Source organism: Camponotus floridanus, unplaced genomic scaffold, assembly GCF_003227725.1.
Source record: "Camponotus floridanus strain SB8 unplaced genomic scaffold, Cflo_v7.5 scaffold156, whole genome shotgun sequence".
Taxonomy (NCBI): Eukaryota; Metazoa; Arthropoda; class Insecta; order Hymenoptera; family Formicidae; genus Camponotus; species Camponotus floridanus.
In genome coordinates this window covers 98,085-116,471 of record NW_020229277.1, presented here as the reverse complement: position 1 = coordinate 116,471, position 18,387 = coordinate 98,085, and the positions used below count along the sequence as shown (strand labels likewise).

General features: G+C 31.5%; 2 protein-coding genes across 2 annotated transcripts in view; both read left to right on the top strand.

Moving 5' to 3' along the window:
• The first annotated feature begins 942 nt into the window (after positions 1 to 942).
• Positions 943 to 1,914, top strand: LOC105254156 (proline-rich protein HaeIII subfamily 1). Its single transcript, XM_011262660.2, has 3 exons — positions 943 to 1,323; positions 1,599 to 1,827; positions 1,898 to 1,914. Exons 1-3 carry the CDS (start codon positions 943 to 945, stop codon positions 1,912 to 1,914), a joined length of 627 nt encoding a protein of 208 aa, XP_011260962.2.
• A 2,760-nt stretch (positions 1,915 to 4,674) lies between these two features.
• LOC105254148 (nesprin-1) overlaps positions 4,675 to 18,387 on the top strand; it is a 95,375-nt gene continuing 81,662 nt past the window's right edge. Inside the window, 9 exon segments of the mRNA XM_025406823.1 lie at positions 4,675 to 5,689; positions 14,304 to 14,365; positions 15,414 to 15,509; positions 15,593 to 15,676; positions 15,801 to 15,893; positions 16,614 to 16,792; positions 16,889 to 17,291; positions 17,470 to 17,616; positions 17,704 to 18,244. Coding sequence (XP_025262608.1) covers positions 4,957 to 5,689; positions 14,304 to 14,365; positions 15,414 to 15,509; positions 15,593 to 15,676; positions 15,801 to 15,893; positions 16,614 to 16,792; positions 16,889 to 17,291; positions 17,470 to 17,616; positions 17,704 to 18,244 — 2,338 coding nt within the window. The 5' untranslated portion in view covers positions 4,675 to 4,956.

Here is an 18,387-nt window from a genome sequence, read left to right as displayed (position 1 = left end):
AAAAGTCTTCGATAAATATCTTCAAATTCGTTCTACAAAGTTTTATTTTCGCTTACCAGGCAATTGTCAGAGCGTGTCTTGTTTCATTGGTTATTTTCAACAAATCGAATTTTATTTTTTTCAAGATATTTATTATTTTTATTTTACCTCATTATTCTTTAATTTATCTAATATTTTTTACTTGATTGTGATTTATATTTTATTACGTATATATTTCATAATCAATAATAATATGCATGTGATATAAATTTCATAATATATAGAAATAATAGGTATAAAATAATAATAATAATAATAATTTTTATTTGTTTCAAAAATTGTTATGCGAATCCATTTTTTGATATATATTTAAACAAAAATCGCAGTAGTAATCTTTATAATAAAATTATAAATAAATAATAAATTAACTTTAGTTCTATAACATTATCTATAATATTTTTATAAATCTATTTTTAAATTAATTAATTTAAACTAAAAATTTGGCAAAATATATATAATTTGTATGTTATTTCTATCTCTTGTTAATCCTATAATTTTAAAACAGTTCTCTCGCGTGCTGCAGTTAAAAGACTAATTAAGATGTTTATCGGAAGCATCCAAGATAGTAGATTAACCGATAGTAATTAACCGCATGGCTATTTTCTTACAATTATTTATTAACACTATTATAAGATAGTTGCTGCACTTATGGATGTCAAATTAACATGCTACTTTTATCCAATATAAATCTAGATAGGATTTACAATTATTGCTCCAAATTATTGCTCCGGAAAATAGCATATACAACTTTTGTGAGTCTTAGGAATTGAAATAAAAATATGAATGTTTCTAGTATTAATCGACACTTAAATAATCAAGAATGCCTCTCGATTAAATCTTATCCTTGTAGCAATGCTGGTCTGTGAGCGAGGTGAAACGAAAAGTGATTCGAAGTAGTCCGAAATGTCGCAACAGCATCCGTCGAGGACACCTGGAGGCCACGTGCCTCCGGGGGGTGGCCGGTCAGGACGAGCTAATGCACCAAGCATGCCGAGCACCTTCAGGTCTGCCTCGCCGTATACACCCTCGTCGTCGCCTCATCCGCAAGGGCGGGTCCCCCGTGGACCTCCCACGCCGATTCACTCGGCTCGTCCTATGTCACCGCTTTCGTATCCTGGAATGATGATGCATCCGATGAGCCCGGTACCGATCGGGATGCCGATCTCGCCCGGCATGTCACCGGTCTTTGGCTGTCCTACTTCGAGTTACATCCAGTGTCCAAGACCACGGTGGCCCTCGCCGATCCCAGGCAGTCACGCACCGAAGCCGTTTATACCGATGCAGGTATTTAATCCTATGTATGACGAAGATCGATAATATTTGTTGGATCATTTAGATTCGGATGTTCAATTTAAGAATACATGAACAAATTGACTTAGTGTGAAGGAAAGATATATTTGGAAGAAAAACAGATTTGGAAAAAAAGTTAATAATTAGAATAATCACAGACTAATAGATTGTTCTCATGTTATTTTCTGAAGAAGATTAAGGAGAATAATTTGATGTAGAAATTAAGACGTAGCAAATAATTGTAAAACATTATTTTTCTTAACTTGCAGAGTTCCTTCAGAAGCGATTCGGCGTCGCCGATACCATGCGCGCCGCCGGAATATCTGATAGCACCCTATAGAGCCGGGGATTACGAATATATCGGGGTGCCCTTAGATCATACGCAGACAGACGAAGAAAGCAGTGGTCCTAGCACAGCCGAGATTATCGCCAGTCAGAGCCAAGATTACGTGGATGAAAAGCTTGCCGAATATCAAGCTACTATCCAGCAATTACAAGGTGAGTTGTACGATCCCCTATAGGGGATTGATTTGTTTTGCGATGGGATCGTATCGGTCATGTTACACAGGGAGCATAATGGACTAACATTAAACCCTCGCTCATCCTCCGATGAAATCCGTAATTATAGACTATTCCCCGATTCAAATCACGCGAAGCGTCGTTGTTACACACGCAAATTACGGGAGTATAATTGTTGAGATGGTATCGGAAGGATCTTCTGTGTTTCGTTAAAAAGAGAGATTCTTACCAAATATCATATGAAACTTATTTATTTCCTACATATATTTATTTCTGATATTTTCGTACAAATCGGTATAATATCAAATTCTGTGTACGTAGGAGAAATATGATTTCTCAAAAATATAATAATTAATATAATTGACATTAAGTATGATATTCTCACATTAAAAAAAATATTTAAATAAAAAATATAATAAATAAATATAATAAATATAATATAATAAATAAATATAATAAATATAATAAATAAAATATTTAAAAAAAGTATAGTACATTGTATTTGAAAGAGTGAAAATATACAGATGGCTTGAGAGTAAATTCTACATCTGCGATCCCGAATTTGTTAGAAAAAGGTGTAAGGAATAAACAGAAGTTAGTTATTGATATATTCACGATATGCATTCGCAGGCTCGTTTATGACTAATCGTTTTGCGCAGCTTGAGCATCTACTTGCGACATGACTCTCGCATTCTCGTCGAATCGAACTGTGGTGCAGAGAAAATAGGATAGAATCTGTAGAGTCGTGAACGAGTTATAAATAGAAGTGACGAACACCTGCTGCGCATTCGCAATCGTTACGTTCGCTTTTCCTGTCCGGAGACATTTCGTTGCTGGACATATTGCCTCGCTAATAGCGTGATAACACAAATGTCTCAAGATTGCTCTCGATTTCGACAAAATGTCTTCGACATTGTGCTCCAAAATTTGTTTTAGCTTGTTAGCTTAGTTTTTAGTTTTCAGAGAAAATTTCATTTTATCCTTTTACATCAAAACGTGAAATAAAATATTCTAATAAAATATTCTATAAAATATTATAATTAATTTCACTAATACTATTAAAATTTTTTACTGTTAAGTTTTCAAATTTTGGCAATATTTACATGCACATATACAAAATTTAAGATGCCTCTTAATATTATTTACAATAATAAGCATTTTATAGAAAAATTGTTTATGTTTATGTTTAATAATTATGTCAGAATAATTGGAATTTAAATCAATTGGAATTTAAATCAATTGGAATTTAAATATTAATAGCACATGACGAATCCAGATGCGTTCATTAAAATTCGCGGCTCGTCCTCGCCGCCTGGTTTACGTATGCTTAATAAATCTTGCAACTTGTGTGCAGCGTGAGCATGACTCATGCTTCAACGAGATAAATGTGTATGAAACTGACATCGCGCCTCCTGATTAAATCCAATGTCGGATAACTGGATTCCCAAGTTGACGATGCTGGATATCGCGTCTTGTATCAAAATGCAGGATGCTTTATGATTGTGGAGAACACTTTGTATGCCCCGTGAATTGCAACATGCAATGTTTAAGTGGTTGAAGTAGTTTAGTAGTTCATGACAATCATAATCGGCCAATATTAAAAATATTATATTGTTAGTTTCTAGATTTTTTAGGAAAAGAGGGATTCAGTTGATAACTATAATTTAGTTGTTATAAATAATAATAAATATGGACAATTAAGTTGCAATTTTTTCGATCTATAAAACAATCAAATCAATTGTGTTACATTCACGTGATTCAATTTCTGGGATTTGTATTTAATTACATCTGCTAATAAATAGCAATATATTCGAATTACATATTAATTATATATTATTATATATTAATTAAAATCTGGAGTTTTATCTTTTCTCTAGAGATCTTTAAATTGTCGTATAGTTTAGAAGAGAAGAGGAAGTATATGTGTTTTTATATCTTAGGATCTTAACTTTATATCAAATATTTTTAAATTATCTCATTTTGTTTCTATAACATCCCCAATTCGCCATACAATTTATTTCAGTACATTTTAACTTCAGTTTAACAAGAAGTAATAAATAAAATTTTAGAAGGAAAGAATAAAGAGAGAGTTAAATAACAGATATTGTAATCGTTCAATTCATAGTCCTCTGAAAAAGTGCTCCAAATTTTTGGATAAAAATAATCTTACCTGTATAAAGAATATTTATACATATACATCTGTATAAAAGTTTTCTTATCTACAGTTGTTATCATAGAGGTTTCTCCATCTTCCTTATGGTTACCATAAACTCGTTTATATGTCAAAACATATTTTAGATCCACGATTACACAATGAACGATTAATTGTAAAACCACCCGAAATTTCGACCTCTAAAAGGGGCAACACCTGAACCGAATCGATCGATCGGCGTCGCAGATAAACCGAGCGATCGAGGGCTCGGAAGGAAGAGGCAGGATATGAGAATTGATCGGACCGAGGAGAAAAAGAAGGCCACAGGATGAGCCATGAGTTCCCTTCTTCGGAGGGGGATAATCGGTTTTACAATCGGGTCTGCCAGCATGAACGCTGCGCATCGTTCCGTGTCGCGTCATCGCGAGCAGGGGGAATGGCGGTGATACGAGGTGGAGGAGACCTCGACAAGCCGGCAGTATCGAACCGCCGGTCGTCGCGCGCGGTCACCGTTTACATTCCGTATTTGTGCATTCCACATGCGCGCGTCCCATATAATACATATAAGTATACACGCATGTACATAGTACCGGCGCGCGCGCACCCGCCTTTGATGAAATCTATACGTAGGTGCGCGCTCTGCTGTCGTGGGTGCTGAAAAACCAGCCCCGAGAAATATTCCGAAGGATTGCTATCCATCGATTCGATTGATAAGACGCTGGTCGACTCTTTCCTAGTCGCCACTCGCAGGCTCGGAGTAACCACTGAAACGAGGTGACGTCGGCGCAACATATGCGTCATATGCAACCCAGTGTATAAGGTGTGGTGTCGAGAGAACAGGTGTTAGGTAGCCGAGTCCTAAAGCGTGAAACTAGAAGGAAGGGGAGAAGAGATCCCAGGTGAACTCGAGACATGTCGATTCCTGGGTGATGAAGTAGAAGAATAATCTCCCGAATATGTCGTGGACAACCCCACCTAGAGGTAGTCCGACTCCTCCGAGGGTGGATAGCCCAGGTGGTGGCGGCACTGGTGGTACCGGCGACACCGGCAGTCCTAGGACGCCACGCGGTGGCCGGCTGCGTGATCGGGTGAGCTTTTTCGAACAGATCTGGTCGGCTGGGCGTAGTCCTAGCACCGAGGATCTTTTGGAGAACGCGGATGCACGCAGATCCTTTCAGTCGCCCACGCACCGGCGACCATCCTCCAGAGCGAGCGACTCCTCGTTCGAGGAGAGCTTCGAGCGACTGGTGGAGGAGGGCGAGTTAAACGGCGCCAGGGTTGTAAAATTTGAGAAAATCACCGTGAAAAAGAGCGTCCGGGAGATCAGTCTGGATAATGCGAGCGGCGATGACACTGCGATCGTTCAGCAACACATGTTGACGGAGTCCAACAGGACTCCCAGCGAGGAACATCCTCTCGAGGACTCGGCCTATCAGAGTCATAGTCACGGTGTGCATAGTCATGGCAGTAAATCTAGCTCGGTTACTTCCTTTATGAGATTCCCCTCGGAAGAGAGTCTCTCGCATAGGAGATGCAGCAGTCCTCGACTCCAGCAATCGGGCCCAGACGATCGGCCACCCTCGGAGTGGTATGCCGAGTATCGGAATCAGAGTTTCCTAAATGTCGCAGCGAGAATCGACTATATGCGCAGCAGAAGCGAGTACGACGCTCACATTGCCGAGATCAAAGGTACAAATGTCATTGTCTTGATCCGAGACTTAAGAACTTCTAGGCTGCTGTCAATTCTCTTATCATCTCTAATGATGCTCTAGCACATCCACGCCGGCCGGCGAGATTCGTTTGATGATCTTTCAGAAATTATTGGAAATTTTCGCGCAAATATCTCTGATGGACAAATATTGTGGACACTATTTAATGATAGATTAATAAGTTGGTAATTGTAGTTATTGATTATCCGCAATATTTTCCGCAATATTATATTTGATTAAATAATAAGAGACATTTTAGCTTAGGATTATTTAATATATTGGATCTTGGGCATTTAACATGTGATACATTGAAAATTAGATTGACAGGAATTGCGGAATCGAATTTATTTAATTATTTGAAGTTAGATCATAGAACTGAATTAGATCATAGAACTTTCAAATTCTTAACCATCTTAGTTTTTTTTAAAATACACACATTTCATTTTAAAATAAATAGAATATAATATAATTTCTTGTAGGAAATTAGGGATAGTATTTCCTAAAATTTTTAATTCATAAATATATACATATATATAATTTCTACAGGATAATTATGATATTATGCATAACACTATTCATATTGATTCAATAAGAAATTACATATAAAACACTCATCTCAAAGTTCGTATCTCGTTCTCCTATTTCTAATGCTTTACCAAGATAGGAAATTGGAAAACAATTCTGCAATTATAACATTACATAATTTGAACATTCTTGATACATGTGTAGAAAATATAAATAAAATTTAAGATTAGATAAACATAAGTATCGTACGATAAATGAGACTACGATTCAAGTTATTTTCACTTTTCGCACGTCTGTAGCGAAATTCTGTCGTAATGTTGGCTCTCATCAATGACGGATTAATCGAGCCTGCCAAATTTTGAGAAGCAAGCTCATTAGCGAGGGTACGTGCCCACGCACCCTCTCATATCATATCTTCGCGCGTATGCACATGGAAAGGTTGCCGATCATCCTTAATGATAGAAAACTAGTATCTCTGGCATGAGTTGTGTGGCACTCTCGCATGCCGCAGTTTCTGCAATTTGCCTGATGAAGTGACGTGCATGTACTCCGTAACATGCGATCATACTTCATCATTTGTGAAATACCAATTATCAAGTAATTAAGAAACAATTTCGCAAACAAATATAGAATCCGCGGGACTAATGAAAATTGATACTAATGAACTTTGATCTTAAATAGTACAAGTTCATTTGCGACAAGTCTTTGTTTGATTTTTGATATCGTACTTTGTTTTGATCAAAGTTTTATCTTCTAAGATCTTATATCGTTAAAAAGTATAATGTATGTGTGCGAAAAGCTTAATGTGAAATTTTCAAGGCTATAACAAATTAAAATTCTTATCAAATTGTTCGAGGAAATTTATTTTAAATTTGCTTTTACTAAATTTATTTCTATTCTAAAAAGAAAGTTTGATATTTTAACGTAGCTAATAGTGTTAGAGAGAAAGAGATACACGCAATAATCACTATTATTTGTACGTTTACGTGTATAAATTACACACATGTTATTACGTATGTAAAAATTTTTATTTTTATCATTTAAATTATTTATTAATCTTATTTCTGATATCGATCAACGAGTATTTGACACGCTACGCTTCGAATTAAATGCCGCGATAAGACAACACCTTTCCATAAAGAATAGATATATTCGCATGTCTGATAAATCGCTTTGAGTTATCGTATGAATGTCAAGGCCAATGCTTAGTTATCTCTAATCTCAGGGCTGGCTCTTCGATTGGTGTTGAAGTCTTTAAGCCTACTTTACTGGTCAAACATGAAGTAGGTCAGCGGTTGGCCATTAGACATACTAGATCGGATTGTTGTCAGAAGAAAGGCTTCCCTTGTCATAACAATGTAATATACATATCTTACATATCCGCTGATTTCTGCACACATTTCTGAAATATAATAAGAATCCTCTCCTGAATTTTTTATTTTGCTAAACATTTGCTTGTTTATATATTTTTACATCAGTATTTTAATGATAAAATGCAAGAAATAAATGTTTTGCAAATTTTTATGCGATAGTAAAATAATACTAAAACTGTAATAATTTTAGTTTTATTATTTAGAAATAAATTTATTGGCTGTTTTTTATGACAATATATTTTTACACAATATATTTAATAGCCATATTGCGAGCATTAATTTAATAAAACATGATTTTCATGAAATATTGGCATCTATGGTTACAAACATGGTAAAGTAACTGAATAAAGTAACGTATCATATGTTATATCATGTTATCATATGTTATATGTATTAACATTTCAAAAGTAAAATATAAATGAAGCCAATATAATTATGAGACAAAGAAATAAAAAGAAATATAAATTTAAATCATTATGAATATTGCTTGCATTATAATTTATATCGATTTTGTCATTTATTCTTTACAAAAAGACTGTAATGATTAATATATTATAGTTTTTGCAGTTTATTCAATGGAATATATTCTTTGATAATAACTGTCGAATAACATTTTTTCGAACAAGGTACACTTATATATAGTATATAATACATATTCTGATAATTTTGTGACATGATTCAACAATTATTTGTAATCATTTTTTTTTTACAAAACGTAATGCAAAAAAATCCTAATGTTGTTTATTTTTTAATAAAAATTATGAATATTATTATTTATATCATAAAAAAATTTGTATAAAAATATGTCACTTAAATTACATAAAATGATTGAGAATAAATTATATATTACATGTATAAGAAATGATATAATTTAAATATTTTCAGGAAAATTAATAAATTTAAATTTAATTATAATAAACTTACTTAAACAATAAATTTTCGCCTTAAATTTTATTGAAACTAAAGACCGAAATGATTACAAAATCTTATATTTATAATTAATTCGAATCAATCGAACATTTCCAGAAGTTTTCGGATATATATTATAGAAATCTGTGATTCTTAAATCTAATGAACTGCCACACACAGTTACATATTATTGCAATATTTTAGTGAAAAATTCGATAATGCAAAATGTCGTCATAAATATGTAATATACTAATTTATAAGATTCATTCAGTTTTTTGGCTGTTTTCCTCTTTCATAATTCATTCTGTCTCGTCCGAGAAGAAGAGTCATCTGACCTCATTCTCAAGAACTTGTCCTACTTTATTGATGTTCTTTTCCCTTCTCTCATGAAAACCAAACTGACTCTAGACGTTGCCATCTCTTGCACGTACATATATCTTTTATGGTATCGTTTGACAATTACAAATATGGTAGCAAAATCATTTTATAGTATCCTTGCGAAAATAATTAAAATACATATTCTGGAAAACAATTCTGTTCTGTATTCTGTTTAAATAGAATAATCTGCTAAGAAACGCGTTATGCAAATAATTCAAGATTATGATATTATAATGAGATTCAAGATTATATATTCAAAAAGTAATAAAGATACTAAATATTTCACAACGTATGGTAGATATATATTTTCTTTGATATTATAGTTCTGGAGTGTGTATTGTTTTAGATTTTGCATAAACACAATGTACGTAATAATAATCAGGGATTTGCAAATTTATATGATTGAGATGAATCTACGCATTTAACTAACTATATTACACAGTTCAAAAATAACTTTTTTCGAATATAAGAACAAGAGTTACTTCCTGTAATTATTTTAATACTAAATATAATTCTATTTTTCAAATTGCTGCATCGTAATTTTGAGACAATTTAAAGTTATTAAAAAAAATTATAATTTTAATATATTTTTTTATGTTTTATTTACGATATATGCAGGTGTTAAACAAATTTTAGTTACAAAATTAAATATGTTGCTCAGATTTTTAGCTCTCAGAAATAATTCATTATGTCGAATAGAATTAATAAGATATTTAAGGTGAAATATAAGGTTTATTGCATTTATAAAGTTGAAAATTTTAACATTTTTAAAAATTAAGATTTTAAAATTTTACTTAATTTTTGCGTGCAATAAAATGTCTCCTACACGTTACATATTATAGTTACAAATATATGACAAAATATATTGAAATAGCTATTTATATTACAACATTTACATTTACGGCAAATTTCTCAGAACTGTGACATAATGAAATAATTTAAAAATTGACATTATATTTACCGCCCAAAAAACTACGAAAAAATATTAGTCCTGTTCTTTTTGTTGAATTATATTATTGGCCATGTCTACCTTACATGATTCTTTGTAACGGCACGCGATTGTTTTTGGGTACTGTAAACGACCAACATTTATTTCTTTCTTGCATGATTAGTTAAACAACGACAAGTAATATTTAGCGCTGAAAATGTTGCAATTCCCTTGTTATCATTTTGACCGTCGTATAGTTATCTTCCGTAACGCCTATAATGAGACCTATTAATATACTGCCTTTAGCCTTTAACTACCTTTTTCAAAGCAGACAAACTTGTGAATACAGAAGTACTTTACCATTTAGAATTGTCACGGAAACCGAGAATCACGACATTCGATATAGGGTCGACTGAAATTAAACTTACATAATCAATATGTCGCGTGTTTCTGCTTATGATAAAGATGCATCCGTGTTCTTTATCATAATGTCGATTGGAAAACGCAGTATAATAAAAAAGAAAAAGTAATTTTCCATATAAAAATAAATAAAAAATGTCGAGTAAAATTTTTGTTATTTTCAAGATTTTCTTTTCGAAAAAATTGATTATAAATTAATAATATATATTTACGCTTTTTTATGATTGAATTACTTTTAATAATCTTATATCATACATTATCGAATTTGTTTTGCAATTAAACAGTTCAATAAAAAATAATTTTTTTCTTGTGTGGTTTTTTTATTGAATTGTATTATTAAAGTACATATAAACAAATATATATAATAATACAATATTTTATTCAATAAAAAAACAATTTATATAATTTATATTACATTGAAAATAAAGGAAAAAAGACAAAGAAAGAGAGAGAGAGAAATTGTGTAAGATATATTAAGATGAACTTTATTTTTTCAATAGAGGGAATATTATATTTCCTTTTATACGTACATGTTTTATATAACTACTATCATATATAAATTTAATAAAATATAAAATACGATTAATGATTATTTAAATTTAAAAAATCATAAATATACTATCTTATTTTTTTCAATTTTCTCGAAATTTTCCTCTCTCTCATACAAAAATATTTCTCGATTTCAGTAATCAAATATCTGCTATTATATGAGAAAAATTTAATAACCAACATAAAAATAATATACGTGATAATATAGAAAGAAATAAAACTATTCAACAAAGGACTATTCAACGTTAGTGACATCATAGATAATCTTGTCGCAGAATTCTAAATGTTATTTTCGAAAGCGAATATATCGCGCATGTTACAAAATAATATTTCCGCTCGTTTATATTTATTTTGGATGTCGACACGGACATAAGTGCTTAACAAACATTACGCAAAGTATTTACATTTCACTCGATATAATTTCGAACATTTTCAAATACGAGGATCTATAATATATTTTGTCATATGAATCATGCTCTGATTGATTACATCTAAAATTAGAAATGATACAAGCGTAAAAGATTTTTATAAATATTTATAAAAATTTTGACAACAAATATTTACAAAAATTACTATATGCTAAATACATTGAAAGAGATCGTTTGTTGAATAAAATTTAAAATCAGTACAATAAGGAATATTCTTTTTTTAATTTGCAAACAAAGGAAGACTTGAAATTGAAATCCATCGATTTAAATGAAAATTGGTAAGATTAAATTAGTTTCCTAGAGTATAAACGAGTTCCCTTATTTGACTACAGGCAGTCAACCGATATATTTCAATGTTAAATTTGTGGCATCTTAAATACAATTTATTAGCATGTTTACGCTAGGGTGTTCATAATATATAGTGGGTATGAAATCTGCGCATTAATTTATAGACTTGAGTTTAATTCTTACATTTATCTTTTTTTGTATCATATAATAAATATTATATAATCTTTTATAACAAAATTAATATATTAAATATTACATATTAAACATTATATATATATATATATATATATATATATATATATACACATATATATTAAATTATTTTAAATATGGAAATAAAAAAAGTTTATCGTGAAAATAAAAACAAAGTTATCGTGATATTAGTTTTTAAGCCTTTCAAATTTTCGAATAATAATTATTATTCCGGACTTTAATGCATTTAAAAATTAAATATTAAAAAGAATGTTTAAAAAGAGATTATTTATTACTAATAATTTTATTTTATTCATGATAAAATTTTTATCCCAAAAATAAGACTACGTTAAAATATGAGTTAATATTAGTACTCTTTGTAAAAATCCTCTTGCCTAATTCTTGCTCTTAATATCATAATTCAAGGTAACCTAGACAGCGGAGAACTTTCGAAAATTATGTAATTGGCATTCATTAGAGACACGGCCTTTTGCGTATGTTTACTCGCCAAACAATCGTAACCATGACATTCATAATGAATGGTAATGAGAATACGTGGAAATATCCTGTCTTTTTAATGTTACTAACCGATCTGCAACGCAATAAATAGTTTCTAACTTTCGGCCTTAGTTTGCGATCAAACATCACAATATCTGTTATAAATAAAGCAATGATAAAGACCAGTGATAATAATTTACCAAACATATAGTTTTCCAAGCATATCGCTAAAGTTCAATAAGTCACTGTTTCTCTAAACCACTATCACGCATCGAGATTTCACAAGTTCTAATTATCATTAAAATTTATTTATTTTATCTCATTTATCAATTTTTCGATTTTTATTATAAAATCGATTTAATCCTGACTTTTATTATAAATAAAAAAAATATCTTATTATAAATTTTCGATTATAAAATCGACTTAATCCTAAGATATATTTTCGCTAAAATTATAGCAAATGAATTATATATACATTTATTAATACAAGATAACAAAAGAAGACATTTTCGGCATATTTTAATAATCTTTATCATAGAATAAGAGTGATTGCAACCAAAGGAACTTATTCATTTTCGATGTATTTTGCAAGAAAAAAGTTTATACATAATTTCTCGCTTCTGGCGTCATAATTTAATATAGCTACAGAGAATACAAAAGCTTTATAATATTCCGTTTTTTACCATCTAGTTATCTTTATATGGATAAAATGCGAATTTGAGATTATGCATTCTCGTTAATCTTATCGAGAAAAGATTTCGTAAAGCGGAACGCTGTAGCTTAAATACGAAAACAAATGCTCTTTTAATATTTTCTTGAACATTTTTTAATTGCAAATTTGTAAAGTCGTATAATTGATTTCTATATTTTTCGAGACAGTTTGTAAAAAAAAAATTAGAAAATTTATGTGAAAATAACTCGATTTATATATATCATCCGAGTGAGAAATTAAATAATGAGTTTCGAAGAATTCGTTAATTCCATAAATAAAGAAAAACTGTGTCAAACGATACGTTTTCGTTAATTGTCAGTTTTTGCTCATTATATTTGCGCATAATAAACGAATCGCGCGTTGATGCGTAGATCCCATGAGTCCACAAAATAATTGCATTACAACGTAGAGATATAATATGTTGCGACGAGACTCTATTGAGGGCTCGGTGAAAAGGAACTCTGTTTTACAAAGCAATGGTGTTGGTGTCCGCTGGTGACATCAAACGCCGTTTTATTTTGGGGACAGGCAGATTTTTGCTTCCAGGAATTATCAACACTATTTCGCAAGCGCATGTGTTGACAGAAAAAAGAATCACAATTTAAAATGCATACATTAAATTTTGCGGCTATGAATATTTTTATTGTAAAATAAATATTATCTTCGTATTTTTTTCATGTGCAAAGAGATAATTGAATATCCATTTAAAAGACCATTTTCAAAAATAAGCGAGATATTTTAACTTCATCACACATATATTTATTATAAAGATATGTGTAACTGAAAATATGTATAAATAAAGTGTTAAAAGTGATATTTTGTGAGAAAATTTTAAAACGTTTCTATTGCACAATCAAAAAACGTAATCTATTTCGTCGCTCATATTCTTCTATTGACTTTTACATAATTAGTTTTACTTCCTGCAAATCATATTGAGAATGAAGGCGCATATCACGAACAATTTATGTGACAATTTAATGTGACAATTTAATGTTCTTACGATTATGCACCTGCAGGTCCAACATCTGCCGGTTGCATTTATTCACGCTTATATCCCTCACACATTGTATAACACAACCTTAGGTGGGAAGATAGCAAAAGTGACGGTATATTTAAAAATAAAACGACACTAATGTATTTTGCGTAATCTTCATAATTGATTTCAACGATCCGATAAAAAGCCATGAGAAATTACGAACTCTATTTCACATGTCCTTCATCATACGCACAAATACACATTTCTTTATTTTTACGTAAAATATATATTCATTCTCAAAAAATATTTGCCGCAATTTCAAGGCTCAACTCCTAAATTTTACGAAAATAAATTCTTATTTAATTCAACCTTGCAATGGCAATAAAAATCAACATCTGACTTTTGTTTCTTCTTTTAGATGAACAAGAACGCGTGCAGAAAAAGACTTTCATAAACTGGATTAACTCTCATTTGTCGAAGGTGAGTCAAGAGTAAATATTTTTGCCTTCATAAAAGGTAGCGAAGATATTTGCGTGTAACAACCTGTGCTACGCGTTTACGATAGCGTACTATGTTTCATCGACGATAGTTGATAACGATAATGTGATAGAAACCATCGATGAGCCAACTCTACTTTTTTCTCGTTATGTAATGGTCTACATCCTTACGTGACGCGTAATAGAACGTGACGCTGTCTCTTGTATCATGCTATCGAAACTTGAACGGCTGATCTAGTCCGTACCTGGCTCTCGAGTTTCGATACTCCCCTACTTCCGCATCCTTCAGAACTTACCTTACTACGGAAACTCCACTTGTCATGTATCAAAAGTAGGAAAGTTGTTAAAACGAGCGGCCACCATTGGTGCGCAAAATAATCGTTTTGGCACGAAGTACATTATCAAACAAAGAGCAAGTAATGCAAATCTACTCTATGTATTGTTTTACAAATAAAAAAAATGTCTACCAATGCATAAAAATATAAGCATTGATGCATATAATATGGACATAAAATATTCTCTGAGAAAAACATGTCATTTTAAAAATAGTTTAAGATAATCATTTAATAAGAAAATGTTACCATTTCTTTTATGCTTTGTGAAAACAAATTTGATATAAGGTTTATACTTAACGAATAAAATCACAAAATTATTCATTGTTGTGAGTCCTTGAATATTCGAGCCATCAAAATATGCAATCTTTTTGATGACTTCCGTTCGACAACGTTTTTGATGTAAACTCGGAATAAATAATAATAATTAACAATAATTTCCTTTGTTTTTCAAAAATAATACATTAAACTTGAATGAATAAAATCATATTGCTATTTTTAAATGTACAATTTCGCTCACGTAATAAACACAGTGAAAGAATTAATTAATACCATGGAAAAGAGGCAACCAATAAATTTTGATTTTCGATTTAATTGACTTTACATTGTTTCCTGGAAAATGGAATTCCAATTTATCGAATGTTATATGAATCGTCTATCATTATATTATATAATTTAACAAATGTTTATTTTTGGCAGAGAGTTCCAACACTTCATATCAATGATTTAATCGAGGATTTGAAAGATGGCACGCGTCTTCTCGCGCTACTTGAAGTTCTTTCAGGGGAGAAACTGGTAATGAAATATTTACGAATCTAATCATTATTTGAAACAAATATTATTAAAATCTTTTGTCAAAATCATGTATAATCTTCCAGCCCGTAGAAAGAGGCCGTAATTTGAAGAGACCGCATTTTCTCAGTAATGCCAATACTGCGCTACAATTTTTACAAAGCAAAAAAGTAAGTATTGCATATTCTATTTTAAATTAATAAAATAAAATTTATTTATTAATTATTTATTTATTAATTAATATATTAAATTGAAAAAGTTGATATATACAAACTTTTTTATCTAATATTTTAGATCAAATTAGTGAACATAAATTCATCCGATTTGGTTGACGGACGACCGCCAGTAGTATTGGGTTTAATATGGACCATCATTCTGTATTTCCAGGTATTTATAGTCGTTCGGACATTAAAATTACATGTAAAAGAGCACCATTATAATTATTATACTACTTATATTACGGTAGCTGCTTAAATGTAGCGCTCATAATAAAAACATCACGTAATTAAAGTATTATATTTTGATTCAGCAGCACTATAACTCTTATACTACTATACGAGGATTAATTTTGCATTTTCTATTGCATTTTATGCTAAGTAAAAATTTAAGTTGGATTCACGAATTGATTGTCGAAATTAAACAAAAGAAAAATGTACGAGACTACAAAAAATTCTAAGCATATGTATAAATTCTAATTCTGTGATATAAATTCACATAGATATATTTAGCAAGTTTACTATCTCAAATTAATTCTTAAATGTTAATTATAATTGATAAAAATTGATAAAATTTTTTTCTGCAAGTTAAGTAACTCAACTGACGCGATGACGTGATTCAAATAAATTAATCCTCGTTGCAAAAATAGTAAGTTATGTCATTCTGCTAACCGTATGTTCCAATAAACAAGCTACGATCAAAGGATCGCAAGCGGGTGAGTAGTGAAAAAAAAACAAGATCGTTATGATCGTATAAATGATTTTGACGAGAAGACAAAGTGCACTTGCATGATATTGCGCATTTCATTAATACGCACGCCAGATTATTTTATTTCTAGGCTTGAAAAGGAGGAAACGTCATACTTGATTTAATTAAGCATTTTTTTTTTAGATCGAGGAGAACACGAGAGCTCTCGAATACCTTGGACAAACTTGGGGCAGCCAGAGCAGCCTGGAAAGCCTTGGCACTCAAGGCTCGGCGGCAAGCGAAAGAAAACGCATCAGTAGCGAAAAGTGGAAACAAGGAGCACGGAAAACCTTGCTTCAGTGGGTCACCAATGCCTTACCCAAGTCAGTACTTTATCGAGTCGCATTTTGTATAATATATTTACCTACGTGGAGTTCTTTATTTTACAATGTCGGGATTGGAAATTTTTTATTCTTCAGGGGTATTAATATTCAAGTTCGAGATTTTGGTGAAAGTTGGAGAGACGGAAATGCCTTCTTAGCTATTATCGATGCCATAAAGGCTAATTTAGTGAATATAGCAGCTATGAGAGAAGCATCGAACAAAACTCGGCTGGAAACAGCCTTCCAAGTCGCCGAAGTCGAATTAGGTATTGCCCGATTGTTGGATCCCGAGGACGTTGACGTGCCACAACCTGACGAAAAATCGATTATGACATACGTTGCCCAATTTTTGCACAAATATCCGGAACCAGGAAACATAGCTCCTGATTCTTTCGCTGCCATACAAGAAGAATACGACACTCTTCTTAATTGGTTAAATGAGAGAGTCAGGCATCTCGAGCAACTTGATAGAAACAATGCTTTCCCACAAAGCTATGCGGTACTTTTTAAGGCTTTAATTTTCAATGACATGAAATAATTTTATATAATTTTACTTAAGTTTTTAATATCATTATTTATAAAATTTATAAAATTTAAATTCATTAAAATCATAAAAAAGCTTAAAAAATTTTTATTATTGCAATATTAAATCATTTAATAGTGCATTTCTTTTTTAGGAATATATGCTATTTAAAGCAGAAAATGACGAAAAATTAATTATATACAAAAAAATGCAAAGTTTAGTTGACACACTCAGCATGATAAGTATTACTCGAGATTCTTGGAGAGATATACAAATGTTGTGGCAACAAATGGAACTATTTGTAAGTTTTTTTATACATTTCTAAATGAACGAACGGAATTTTGCGTTTTACAATTTCTTTTAGGAAATATTATATATTCGTCTTTAGATGCTACATTGGTGTTGGTGTTTGGATTCGGCATTACCAGGGGAATTCGGTGAAATTGGCAGGTGGTTGGCGAAAGCCGAAACTCTCTTGCATTCGGACAATGATATACCGCAGGAAATGACAGAAAGCACAGCGAATATAATCTCGAAGAAGCTAGAGGAGCATAAGAAATTCTTCCTCGATTTGCCGACTATGTCAGAGAAATTCCAGCAGGCCAAGAACTCGCCACTGGCCCGGCAAATCCAGTCTGAACAATTAGAAAACATGTCCGCGCGACTTGACAGCTTGCCGAATCGCGCAGCTAAGAGAAGAGTGAAATTAAAATTCTTAGAACACAAATGCTGTTTGGTCGCTTTTCTATATCTCGTCGAGACCAAGTTGAAAGGCTGGAACATTAAATATGGCACGGAAGAAAAAGTGCATCAAATGCTGGAGCAATATCGTAATTTTGTCTCCCGAAACAGAATATTCCAGGAGTTTCAAAAGGCTTATTTGGATATGCAGCAGGTTGCTGAAGAATACAAGCGCGACGGTGATATTGGTAAATAATAATATCTTGCTTAATTATTGATTAATTTATTTGACTATGATTTATTTATTTATGATTGTTAATATGGATTTTTCACATAAAAGTTATATAAAAATGTATTTAAATTTAAATTAAACATACATATATTAATTAGA